A 14,373-nucleotide genomic window follows, 5' to 3' on the forward strand; every position below is an offset into this window, starting at 1 on the left:
ATTCTAATTCAAAACTTTTATTTTTTGAAGAGATTAAAAACTGCTGTGTTGATCATCTCTGGCCCCTGCTTTGCTGCCCCCGTCCCACTACCATTTAATTATGAAAATGTCAGGCCTTGCAATTTGCATAAAATTTATGTTTATTAAAATTAATCATTGTTGAAATCTATGTATGGTAAAAATAAGCTTTGTATCACAATCTTCTATCTTTTAACATGAAATATTAATGGGAGGGCATTCCGTTATATAAAAAATTTTAAATGACTCATGAGCGTAATAAAATAATAAAATAGAATTTGTATCTATTTCGTCATATACATTTTTCAGGGATTGACAATATTTATGGCTTCTATGATTGACAGTGGTGTGTGATATACCAGCCTGAATAAAATATTTATTTATAAGAGAATCGAATTCGTAAAGTGTCAAAATTTAATTTACTTTTTCATATCTGTCCTAAAGCATTTAGTTCAGTACCAGGCAACATCAGTTATGTTTCTTTTGGTAAGCCACAGATCTTCTTGCATGAAAGTTAGTGGCAGTTTCAGCTAGTTGTGAGATATTCCTCATTTGCTGTTCTCATATCTCAATGTGATATTCATCCAGCAACCTGAAGTTGTTGTGACCAGGTTAGTTTGAACAGCAACCATATCTGTTTTTATTTATTTTTATTTAATGTTACATTCTCAGACATGTTACACACACATTTTAATTAGCATTAGGGGATGAATGAAATGAAAATGAAAAGGTGTCAGTGTCAGACTCTTGCTAGGAAAATCTGAGATCAGCCAATCCAGAACCCAGCATGCTTTCAACTGCAGTAACTGGCTGGTCACTTGCTTTTATCCAGTTGAGACTTCTTCATTTTTTCAGTCAAGTTGCTTACTTGTTTGTACTGAGAGGGACAGTTCTTAGGTGTTTCAATAGGATAAATAGATTCACCAGTGAAAAACAGTGCGCTTATGCTATAGTTCCCTTATCATTAGAGTTTGCTACTCATTTGCTTCCAGTCAACTTTTTAAGAATGTGATTTCTGTTGTTCTTACCTTCTGACAATTAAATCAATGTCAGAGATCTGTCCAAAATTACAAGGTACTTTAGTTTTTCTATAGATACTGGGAATCTCCCCAGACTTGTGTAAAAGTTAATACTAGTGACCAACTGGTAGATTCACACTAACCATATGAAATATAGTTATTAAAAAAATTGTTTTTTCCACCCAGTAAAGAAGTAGAGGCCTTGATTCAAAATGTCAAATAAGTTTTAGGTGAAAATTCATGAATTATAGTTTTTTTATGGGAGTCCTTTCTAATATAATCCTTAAAAAACAGTTTAACCAAAAGACCAAAGTTCCTGTAAAAAATTAAAAAAAGTTTTGAATTTAAGTTAGTGAAAGTTTAATAACCTTTTATCTTGATTATAGAGATTTTTTTTTAAGTCTTCAGAAATTTATTTTTCAAGAAGACACCCAAGCACCAGAGAAAATCATAAGGTAAGCTGCAACTTTGTGTTTAAATGAGGTAGATATTCAATAGGATTTGTTAAAATCAACTGTTTCTCAGCCCAGAGAAGAAAAACCAGGTCTAAAACCAGGTCTAAAGACATGTATTGTCTCTTTATGAACAGAAATGTGTGGAAAAATTCAGTGTATATCCACACTACATTTTTATTATTACTGTACATTTTTTATAAGTGTAGGTATAATGACAGATATCTCAAGTTGGGAAATATTTTAAAAAGTAATTATTTACAAATAATAATCCAAAATTATCTGGATCTTTGTAAAGAGTTTTTAAAATGATCCCCCTAGAAATGAATGAGTAATTAACTCACTTCACCAGAAAATAGTCTCATGCAGAACCATTTGCAAGGAGTTAAACTTAGGTATCAAATGACGGGGGTAGATCTTTTTATGTGTCTTGACCGTATGAATTAATATTCATTTAGTTTGTATTATAAGATTATCGAAGATTGCCAAACCTACTCATTGACAACAAAGAACAAAGGTCCCACTACAGAATGATTGTAAGCTAATGAGAGTTGGTAGAGGCTATAGAATTACAGAGTTTTTTCAAACTTAATATGACAATATCTTGGGACAATTCTTAATGATGGAGTTAAACTTTGATGTTCAAAGAAAGAAGAATAGTGTTTTTTATAAAACTTTTTATTTATTTGTAGTACATGCTGAAAGATATAAAATTTTGTACTACTATTATGTTTGGAAGTATGTTGAGAAATGGCAGTATGACGAACTACAATATTAATGAATGTTATCAATTTAATACACACATTAATAAATTTTAGCTGTGATGCATTCACTGATTTTTCTGTTAATTCTTTTCAAATGAAGGTATGGGGCCTTGTAATGCTGAAATAAATCCCAATATGCTAGAAATTTTTCTGATGGTACTACAAATTCAGAAAGTAACATACTCTAATACTTTGATTTGGTGCTATTGCACAGACTTCTTTGTACTTAAACAGATGTGATGATGGGTTCCATGGGTTTTCCACATCAGGTGTAATAACTAGTATCTAATGTAAAAGTGATACTTAAAAAAGAGAGAATGACCAAGCTGATAAATTGCATTGTGATCTATGAAATGCATTAAACATCATTTGATAAATAAAACGTATATGTGAAATTTGAGATTCTCTTGACAAAACATTTCTTGCCTGATAGGTCAATTAACAAACCATTATTTTTTTACAGTTGGGTAAATTTTAAATTGTGATCCTGATCCAAGATGTGAAGATAGAACGTATAGTAATAAGCTGATTTTTATTTTTGGTGTTATAGATTTAACTTAATATCATGACGTATAAGGCTATGACATGACATATAATAAACACACTAATAAAATATCATAAACCAATCAATGATACATAAACATGATTGCTTGAACCGATATTTATGTAACCTGTTATTTGTGTATTGAGTAACAGCAATATACCTATAATGTTTTTCTTTTTAATGTATTATAAAGTTTTTAAAAAAAAGTATTAGGTAGGTAAAAAAATTAAGGAACATTTAGAAATAAATAAATAAAAGAGAAACTAAAACCAAATATAACATTCCTTTTAGGTTGAAATAGGAGTATATAACAGATCATCAGTGGTAAGACCTGGCACATTGTATAATTCAAAATAGCACACTATAACAGTTTAAAATTAGTCCTAATTCCACAAATAAATTGCAAAGTAGGCTGTAACCAAATCAAATTTATAAGGTAACTTAAAAGGTATTATATGAAGTAACATGCATTTTTAATTTAAACAGATGTAATTAAGGTTTATTGATAATTATTGGAATTACAATAGAAAAACCACAGAAGGTGTAAATTTAAAGAAATGAATACTCTTGGAATGAAATAATTTTTCTTCTTTGAAAATATTCTCTAACAGGTTTTACAGTTTAATTACAGTTTGAAACCACATATTTGTTATTCAAACACAAAAGATAAGTAAAAGTAAGTGTTGTTAAATGGATTTGACTACCAGATTGTGGATACCAGTGTTCTTTGGTGGTTGGGTTTCAGTTAATCACACATCACTGGAATGGTCGATCTGAGACTGTACACGACTACACTTCATTTACATTCATACATATCATCCTCACTCAGCCTCTGATGTAATACATTACGGTGGTTCTGGAGGCTAAACAGAAAAAGTAGAGACATCAGCTAATGATACTAAAGGTAATTTTCTTTTAATTTAAGAAAACATATTTTGAATAAGGTCAGAAAATTTGTTAGACAATGTCAAATAATTATGTATAGATCAGTGGTTCCAAAACTTTCTGAGTGGCAGCGCCCTTTCCAAGTCGTGGTGCCCTTTTTCAATTAAAAAATTTTTTTATGGTGCCCTACCCTATGTAAAAGTATGACTACTCTTTAGTAAGATATAAAATAAATAAAACTCATGAATTTTCATTATTTTTTACTTTATTAGCATTACATTAATAATTATAAATGTCTTGGTTCAATTAATTAGGAAGCTTTTATAATATTTCGCAGCGCCCCTGTGGAGAGGCTGGCTCCCAGGGGTGCTGCGGCACACAGTTTGGGAATCACTGGTATAGATGATTGGATGCATAACATACCTTATCTACTGATATATAACCTATCTTGCATTCATGTCATTGACTCTAACTGTATGGACTCTACGATACTGAATGACTTCACTTTCTTTCGATACTTAATTTGATGTAACTATTTCATTGATGTATTATAAGAGATTCACATTATATATATATATATATATATATATCTTACCAATAGATCTGACAACAACACTGGCGCAGTTTGTGTCAGATGAAAATTACTTGACTGTATACAGAACTGATGTTTTGATTGCATATAAATTTTAAGAGTGGACAGAAAGGTAAAGTTGTATAATAAACCCATTTCTCCACAGCAGTAAGTGGAGTTCCAAAGCTCATTAACAACTTCTAGTTTTTGTAATTATACTTAATTCTACTTATATGATTTTATATTAGGGATTTGTATTATCATAAATGATGTTCACAGTAATATATGTAAGACAGAATGAGAAAAAATTATTAATAATTGGAAAAAAACTTTTTGTTTCAGGGTTCCATCATTTTGGTAAATTAGATATTCGTGTAGGCAGAATTTCACAAGCATCAATTCACCCAAAGTCAATAAAATTGTATATTTGTTTAGTAGACATTGGCACTGGAGAACCTATACCAGTGGTAAGCTTTAATTAAATCTATATGTATACATATATATATATTTATATATATATATAATATAAAACTTATTCGACCATTTCACAAAGTACAGAATAAAAGAACATTCTTACCTTAATTTTTTTTCATTAAAGCATTTTCAGGCATAAGCCCATCTTCAAGTAATATTTTTTTAAATTTTACTTTTTTACATTTACACAATAGATAACATGGTATGTTAAAATTTATAGAAAAAATATTTATCAGTCAATAAAAAAAAAAAATAAATTTTAAACGTTAATATGAAATATTAAAATTTCCTTTAACATGTTATCTATATTTTAATACAGAATTGTACTGATTATCTAATTTATTTAAAATTCCTTATCAATTTATAACCAACTTATAAATATTACTTAAGTTGGTTATAAATTGATAAGGAATTTTAAATAAATTAAATAATCGCTACAATTCTGCATTAAAATATAGATAACATGTTAAAGGAAATTTTAATATTTTGTATTAACGTTTTAAATTTAATTTCTTTTTTTTTAATTGACTGAACAAATATTTGTTCTATAAATTTTAATGTATCATGTTATCTCTTGTGTAAATATAAAAAAGTAAAATTTAACAAATCATTACTGAAGATGGGCTTATGCTTGAAAACGTTTTATTGCAAAAAAAGTAAGGTAAGAATGTTCTTTAATTCTGTAATTCGTGGAGTGGCTGAATAAGTTTTATATAATATAATTAGCTAGATTTTACATACAGAGGAGATATGGACGACAAAATTTAATTTAAATAAATTAATTATATATATATATATATATATATATATATATATATATAAAAAATATCTTTAAAATTAGAATTAATAAAAAGATATTAATTATGATCAACCTACTTTGATGTAAAAAATCTAAATCAAGAAGGCTTGCTAATAATAAGTGATAGCCAGAAAGGATGTACTTACAAATGATAATGGTGAGACAAAGTTGTAGACTATCTCTGTTGCTTTCTTAGTTGTATACAGAATACACAATAAAGTAACTATCCTTTATTAAACTAACAAATTTCATGATGCAATTAAAATTCAAGAAGAAAAAATTTAATATATGCAGATACTTATCATATTCTTCCTTTAGCTGCATTAAATATGGGGGAAAATGCAAATACTGAATAGCTGTAAGGAGATTTTAAATTTGAAAATAAATTACTATCAATAAAAAAAAAAATTATATACAACAATGGGGTTATAGAGAGAATGTAAATCCATGTTATTACACTGAGTTTACATTTTCAAGCCTCAGCCTAAACAATTTTCTGAGAACAGAAAATTGTATGATCAAATGGATCATAAATCAGTTTCAACATATCAAATTGATTTTTTTTTATAAAATAAATATCAATAATACAGAATTACTAACTACATAAAGCTACAATTGAAACTCAGGACTGATGTTTTCCTAAAGATCAGCAGATGTACCTCATTTAAAGAGTTCTGTTCAGTTTCTCTATTTGGAAATTCATTTATTAACATTGATTTGTAAATGTCATAATGCTTCTTAAAAAATCTTGCTGTACACTTGCTTACTCCAGAACATTTTTCCACATTAGATTTGTAATTAAGTTAGTTCTTTTCACTTCATTTTCATCACTTGTAGTAGTTATGGGATTATTGTTCTAGGTATTCTTCCACATTATCATTAAACATGTGCACAAATATTCTCCAAAAAGGAAAAGTTTTGAAAAAAGATCCAAAAAGTTCATCCATAAAATTCATATGAAGAATAGGATTCTTTGCATTGTGGGTAATGGTCCGATCCTTATTGGGGCCGATGTTTATGCAAAGTCACTTTTCTGACAAAGTGGGATCACTGATCATGGTGATGACTTAATTGAAAGTTTCATTGCGCAGCATAATTTTGAGGTCTTTAATGTTGCAGACCAGCTGGCTACTTACGTTGGTATGATTGACAGACGAAGGGCCTTTTCAGGTACAAATATTGACATTACCATTAGTAGGGACATTCCTGGCAGGATTCTCGACTGGTCTGTAGTCAGTGACTGTTCTAGCTATCACTGATTGATACTTTTTGAAATAGCGGATGAGCTGCGTGATGGCCATGGGGGACACTATCATGAGCGCTTCCTGCAGAGTTGCGTCAGGTGATCTGTAGTATGGCAGGGCAGAAAGCCCTCGAATGTGACTGTATCACAGTGGAACTCCTCGTCTGAGTGCTTTCAGTAGTTCTTGGTCCTCTAACTAGAATTTATAATAGGTTGCTCTTTGCCGGCCACTTTCCGGCGTGTTGGAAGCGTGGAGACTTGGTACTGTTGTTCAAAGATGGCGACAAAGATCCTAGTTCTTCTTACTGTCCACTAAGGCTCTTGCCTATGATTGGTAAGATTATAGAGAAGGTCCTATACTTGCATATTAATGTTAGATTGGTCACTGATCATTTGCTAATGGACAACCAGAATGATAACCGGGCAAGAGCACTGAGGATGTCATAATGAAGATGATGGATATAGCTTCCTCTAGTTCATGCAAATATGTATTGGGGATTTTTCTTGACATATCCGGGGCATTTAATAACTTATGGTGGCCCTCTGCCCTGTTTATGATGCAGAAGCGTAAATGTATATGAAAGTGCTCTCAAGTTATTTCAGCCATCGGACTGTTTCCCTGCATGATAGCGGCTCGTGGATTCGTAAGCCCGTAAATAAAGAATGTCCTCAGGGCAGTGTTCTTTCTTTGGATTATAGAATTTGATCCCATGTTGCGTTTGAGGCTGCTATGTGGTTGTCGTGTCATCACTTATGCTGAGGACGCGCTGCTGCTGATTGAAGGGGATTCACGTAACGAAGTAGAGTTCCGAGCTTTTCATGCTTGTGAGACACTCCAGCTGTGGAGTCTCCAACATAAAATGACTTTCAGCTCAGAGAAAACCACAATGATGCTTAAGGGCCGATTGGCTGCTTCCCGACGAATCCGAGTTCGGATGGCTGGTCACTCCATTCTTTACGTTACGGCTCAAAAGTACCTGGGTGTTATCCTTGAAGAGAATTTTCGGTTCAAGTAACATCCACAATATGTAGCAAAAAAGACCGCTGATGCTTTTTATGGAATCCTTGGTCATTCATCCCGATTGGGGGTAGATTTATCGTACCATGCGTATCCTTTACAAAGGTGTCAGTGAGGCTATTATGCTATATGCTGCACCAGTCTGAGCTCACTGGTTGGATTTTAGGTATTACACGGACATTTTTCTGCGGGCCCAGCGACTCCTCTTACTGGCTATTATAGGCGATTATAGAACAGTCTCGCGGGAGGCAGTCTGTGTTATTGCAGGAGTCAGTCAATCCAATAAACATCTTAGCTAATGAGTGTTAAGGAATGCTACATTTCCAAAGTAAATAAACTATTGACGTCAGAACGAAAGCAGGAGATTGATGACCGGAGCCTTGCGTCTTGGCAGGTCAGGTGGGATGAATCCCCCACAGGTCGCTATACGTATGGTATATTACCTATAGTGTCTGGTACCTATAGTACAGGTGCGATTAGATGGGTTTCCCACAATCGGTTTATCACAGTTTCTCTCAGGGCATTATGCCTTTCAGACGAGTTCGGTTAGATTTCGTTCGGTGGATTCGAGTTAATGCCCGGATTGTGGGACTGATGATACAGACTACCACGTCCTCTATGTCTGTCCCCGATATGAGGTCGAACGTTCACGAGCTGTTAGGGAACTTGAGAGAATACATTCCTTTCTGAATCTCCGTATTAACTGGATGATCCGCGAGGAGTGGTCTATAGTGGCTGGTTTTCTTCGCGCCCTTGCGGTGTGTAGGTCTGCAGAGGGAGTTTAATCGAGGTATTTGATCATGATAGGATCCCGGGTAGCTAGGGTTCCAGCCTAGGCATTGGATTGGTTGGAGATAGGCGCATTAGCATCGTGCCACGGTATTGGTATCGTTTGTGATTCGATTTAGGGCTCCCACTAGCGGGGGTGTCCGCCCTGCCGCGGTATGGTAGCCCGTGACCTTCGTGGCTTCGTTGGCGCCGGTGGCGGTCCCTGATTGTGACTTGGTAATGTCGCGTGAGACTCCATGATGGGACCGGGTTGGAGTGAGGGGTTTGTCCCTGGCTTCTGCGCGGACCGGAATGAGGTTACTTACTAATTTGGTCGACTTCTTTGTGTTTAGGTCTGAATTTCTATATTGCGTAAAACATAATTTTGATTGGTATGAGTGTAGCACTGATTTGACATACAACTCGTTCGTTTTCTGAAGTATTCGCAGTCACGAACGGTGTTATCAAATTTAGACTAGACGCGGGATCACAGCTTCCGCGGTCTCGCTTAGTTAGTTTGAAAGAATCATGTTATGTTGGATGTGAAGATGTACGTTTGAGGCCTACGTGAAGGCAGAATTTGATTTGTATTTTACTGATGCAAATTTCTGCTGAGGCATTTACATCGGTGGCATCCCGACCGAGGCCTGGCTGATCACTGTGAGATGTAATCAGTTAGAGGGTCTAAAAACGATCTCCGGTAAAGCCCTTCAGGGCTCGGAACGGAGGGGGTGGTGTGGCAACCTGTAACGTCACAAGGTGTGTTTTTTCCCCTGTAGGGTTGGGGGCTCCATCTTGTTGGAATACGATTTCAGGTTGTAACTCTTCTAGCTGAGAGTAAACAAACCCTTCTAACAAGTCCAGATAGATATTCGCGTTAACTGCTGTTTCCACATAGAAAAAAAGTCCAATCACATTATCATGTAACAGTACATGCCAAACATTACTTTTTTGGTTATCTTTAATATGTTCAAGTGTTGCATGTGGGTTCTTTGATCCCCATGTTCAAACATTCTAAGTGTTCACTTTTCTAGACTTGTAAAATGTAGCCTTGTCTGAGAACATAATTTGTTTAAGGAAACAATCATTTTCAATTCTTTCAATCATTTCCACAGCAAATTCCTTTCTTCTAGTGTGATCCTGTGGTGTAATTTATTGTAATATTTGTAATTGATAAGAACGCAATTTCAATAGCTTCTTCAAAACATTGTGAATGGTAGATTGAAGAAGATTTATCTCACTTGCGCATTGCACTCCGAATTGACTTGCTCGGGCTGCAAAAAAAAGACTGACGAATGATCTCTATTTTGTCATCTGATGTTCTAGGCTTGCTTCCACCCTTCTTATGTTCAACACTGTCAATTTTTTTTAAGTCTATCATATCAAGAACGAATACTTGTTTTAGGGGGTAGCTCTAAATTATACCAAGTTCCAAAATTGCGTTGAACTTGAGTGTCTAATTTGTCTCAATAAACCATTCCATAGAATGGTTTAATGGTTTCATTGTGCTTTCATCTGTGGATTCATTCATGGTGACTCACATGTGCAGTACGTAGACAATCACAGCGCTATGTAGTATTTGCCAATGAAAACTTTATGAGTTACCTGCTAGAGAGCCCAATCATTCATTAATAGGACTATTATTTTTTTTTCTAATAAGACATCAAAGTTGTTCAGATAATTCTCTGACACCCAGCATTTTCACTGAATTTGAGTACTTTACATTACAGAATATTTCAATTATATATTCAATGCTAATAATGATGTTGCAAGTAAATTCAAATTTTCAAGGTTTTAATCTAATGTTTTATTTGTTATGTATTAAATAATAAAAATAATTTTTTTTAAAAATATTTACAGGTAGTTACTCTTGGAAAAAATATTCAAATTTCAACATTGATTTTAAGAAGGGTTGTGCTGGTAGCAAATATAAAGCCAAGTATTATACTGGGATACATGTCCAAAGCAAAAATAATAACTACAGTAGATGTGGCAGAAGTAACGCCAATTTATCCACCAGAAGGATCTGAACCAGGAGATGTTGTAATTGCGAGAGGTTTTCCAAGAGAACCACTTCCAGTTTTAGAACCAAAAGCTAGAATATATCAAACTGTAAGCGGATTATTTAAGACAAACAATGAATCTATTGTTTGTTACCAAAGAATACCATGGGAAGTTGAAGGGAAAGGATTTGTAAATATATATCATTTTCCAAATGTACTTGTAAGATAAAACAATAATAAGAATAACTCGCTACATTTTTTTATTAAAGTTAAAATTATTACCCGATAATTTAAAAAGATTAACTACCAAATTTAAATACTAAAATGATAACTTTCAGTAGTAGATATCTACAGGGACAGCACCTTAAAATTATTTTTAGAATAATGACTATTTCATAGCTGTTCAATAGTAACTCGAGAAAAATTATGTTGATTATCATCTAGTACATGATTTAACTACCAAATAGACTCAAGTCATAGAAGTAGACTGAAATATAAATAGAATCCAATCCATTGTTAATATGAAGAACTTGATACTCAGTACTTTTATTGAATTTTAATTTTTCTTATTCATATATATCTTTCTTTTTCTTTTTTTAAAATAATTTCCATGTAATTAATACATATATTATACACACCCTCATAGGGGAATACACACCTTCAATCACACCTGGCAATCTTATCGCCATACCACCCCCTCTGTTCGTCATACCAGCCTTCTCTGGGTTTTACCAGGTCGTCTTTTAGATCCTTTAAATCTGATGTTATATCACAGTCATCACCTTCATATGGCTTCTTCCCATCACGACTATCTACAATAACTTACAACACTTAATTATCAAATAATCGATTTGCAAAAGCATGATCCCTGTGGCATTAGAGGAAGGCAAAATCACAAAACCTTCTCATATCTAACTCCAGTTAGACTATGCAATAATATCATTATTTGAGTGAGTCTTTAAACACCAAAAATAGTATTTTCATACCAACAAAACAAGTGTATCGCAACAACAACAATTTTGTCCAACAGTACCATTTACTCAAAGTTATTTTGATTTAATTAAAAATTAAGAAAAAATTTATAAAATTTAATGATCTTCTAATGAAAACATACCCTACCTCTCTGTGTTCTGGACTGCTTTTGGGAGTGAAGTCAATGCCTATATCCTCTCACACCTCGACTCCATCACAGAGTTTTCCACACATCCATTCTCATCCTAACAGCAAATATCTCAGTTAACCGAGGTTTAATACCAAAACATCTATCTTGGTGAAAGCATCCAGGTGGGCCACAGCCACCCAGGTTACTGTTCTGTATATACATCCATAACATCATCAGACCCCTTAACCATCCTCTGCAGGGCTAAGAATCTCAGAAAGCCACTATGTTCCATTCCCTTTTGGTTTTCCAGTTAATTTGTAGGTCAAACCCAGAAATCATCCTCACAAGCACCCTATCTCGAAAACCATCATGTCCAGAAAGAAACTGTGTAATAAGCTGATTGGGGGAAGTCCAGCTAACAACTACATACTTCTCACATCAGGAAAAATACCATGATTATAATGGCCATCGGATGATTCAGTTCACCTGACCTGCCATAAATAGAAATCTTGGTCATCTATTTCTTTTATCTGCTCAGAGGTAAGTTGGCCTACCTTTTTGCCATCATGATGTAATTGGACACAGTCACAAGTATATCAATGGGCATAATACCAGAAATAACAAGGACTGCCTCTCATGAGACAGTCCTATAGGCACCAACCACGAGATAACAAAAGGAGATGTTGTGCTCTCAATAAAATATTTCTATGACATTTGTACCTTAACTCGATTGGATTTAAATTAGGATGTTAAGTGGAAGCTATAGAACTTGAAGCACACTTCTTTCCAAAAATTCGTCAAGTTGGTATCGTCTGCTGTTATTTTTGTTCAACTTAATTAGTTCATACAATTGTGGTTTAAACATTTGAGACGAAAATGGAATATGACGTTCCTGTAGCCAAACAGTCATGACTTGTTTCTTGCTTGATGACATAGGATTTTTTCAGAAAGGTTATTATGATACGGAGCATTGTCCGTAACTACTACAGACTCAAGAGGAAGGTTGGAAACTAACTTTTCTTTAGCCCATTTCAAATAATTTATGGTATTCGTGCATTCATGTTAATCGCCACTTTTTGATTTGAATGTCCAAGTTAACATTGCGTTTGGGAAGTCCACTTCACCTTCGGCGTGAATTATAGTTAAGCATTCACTTTTATTTATTGGTAAATTAAGTTCTGTATCGATGTCGTTAGCCCATGAATTTGACGATGAATAAGATGATAAAACTTAGGATTCGTCTAAGAATACCTTCACCCGGTTACATTTTCTATATCGCTGATTGCCTCCAAATATGAAATCCTTTCTTCCTAATATCATGTCTTTCAACTAAAACTTTCCTTTCGTTTTCTGTTTTGCGCCACTTAAAACTTAATCTTTTCAAAATTCTTCTTAAACTAGTTTCACTGCCGTTAAACTTAATTTTAATTTTCAATCCTTTACAGAGTTTAACTATTCGCAGCTGCCCTATCTGGAAAGAAATTCATTCACAGTTCGCCTAACCACACCTTTATCAAAATCATATAATCCTGTAAGTGGTTTAGAACGTTTCTTTTTTATTTTTTGGGGTGATGAACGAACATTGTGGCCCCTCGTATTGAAGTTCTATTTTTTCTCTACTTAGGCTTTGAACCTGAGTCCTGGTAATGCCATAGGCAGCTGCAATTCTCTCTTCACACTTTTGCATAGAAATTAAATACTTGTCATTTTTTAATTTTCCTACAGCTAAAACTTCTTTCTTCATGAAATCATACACGTTATTTACAATTTCGCTTCCCTATGTTCGAAGTTTTTTACTTGTGCGACGGTTGAACGAATTATATGAGGTAACCCAAACAGAACTTCAGGTAAAATGTGTGTGCTAGTCACATTTTATGTGAAAAATGCCTTTAATTGCATCACCTACTCGGCAATTAGGTAGTCATTGATAACACTAGGTCTTCCTGGCTATCTTGTAAGGATTATATCGTCCTACCTCACGGGACGCAGTCTGTTTTGTCAGGTTGAGAATGGTGAAATAGTGCGTGCTGTCGATAGGGGAGTCCCACAGGGGTCGGTCCTTGGACCGACCCTTTGGAAATCGGACTATAATAGGTGTTTTGGTCTACCGCTCCCCCCAAAGGTCAGTCTCGTCGGCTATGCTGATGATCTTGCTTTGGTTGTGGAGGCGGGCTTTAAAAGAGAGGCTGTGAATCTTATTCGCATTTCCTATTGTACAATAAATGATTGGATGCATGGTGTAGGACTGCAGATGGCCCCAGATAAAACTGAAGTAGTTGTAATTTCGGCTGCGAGAATGAGACTCAATCTGATACTAACCTTGGATGGCCAAAAAATTGCTTCTAAACCTGCAATAATAATTTTCACTAGCCTCACGCATGTGAGATCAGTGAAAAGGCGGACAAGGTACTGAAGCTGGTGGCTGGACTATTACCTAATTGCTATGGCCCTAGATTGCAAAGGAGGAAATTACTAGTAGGAGTGGCCTACTTCACACTTTTATATGGCGCAGAGGTATGGGGTGGAGTCACTAGGTATGCTATATATAGGGTCGTGTTAGAGGCGCTGCATAGGAGATGCTGCCTCCGAGTGGTGTGTGCTTAACCGTCTCCAAAGCTGCGGCAGAGGTGCTGGCTGGGCTCCTCCCGATTGATCTTGCAATAGAATGCCGGAGAAGGTTGCAGGAGTTAGGGCCGATACCACCTGCTGAAAG

The 14,373-nt window shown here is 34.5% G+C and overlaps 1 protein-coding gene across 1 annotated transcript; it reads left to right on the top strand.

Annotated features, from left to right (window-relative positions):
* The first annotated feature begins 5,310 nt into the window (after nucleotides 1-5,310).
* On the top strand, nucleotides 5,311-10,787 carry LOC142328330 (aminoacyl tRNA synthase complex-interacting multifunctional protein 1-like). Its single transcript, XM_075372036.1, has 2 exons — nucleotides 5,311-5,388; nucleotides 10,416-10,787. Exons 1-2 carry the CDS (start codon nucleotides 5,347-5,349, stop codon nucleotides 10,785-10,787), a joined length of 414 nt encoding a protein of 137 aa, XP_075228151.1. The 5' UTR covers nucleotides 5,311-5,346.
* The last annotated feature ends 3,586 nt before the right edge of the window (nucleotides 10,788-14,373 follow it).

Source organism: Lycorma delicatula, chromosome 7 (genome assembly GCF_047948215.1).
Source record: "Lycorma delicatula isolate Av1 chromosome 7, ASM4794821v1, whole genome shotgun sequence".
NCBI lineage: Eukaryota > Metazoa > Arthropoda > Insecta > Hemiptera > Fulgoridae > Lycorma > Lycorma delicatula.

What these genes read in the sequence shown, in the direction of transcription:
- LOC142328330 (XM_075372036.1), top strand. Translation starts at nt 5,347, where the DNA reads ATGGGCTTATGCTTGAAAACGTTTTATTGCAAAAAAAGTAAG. An exon ending in TTTATTGCAAAAAAAGTAAG is followed by an intron (nt 5,389 to 10,415) that starts GTAAGAATGTTC and finishes AAATATTTACAG; the next exon opens with GTAGTTACTCTTGGAAAAAA.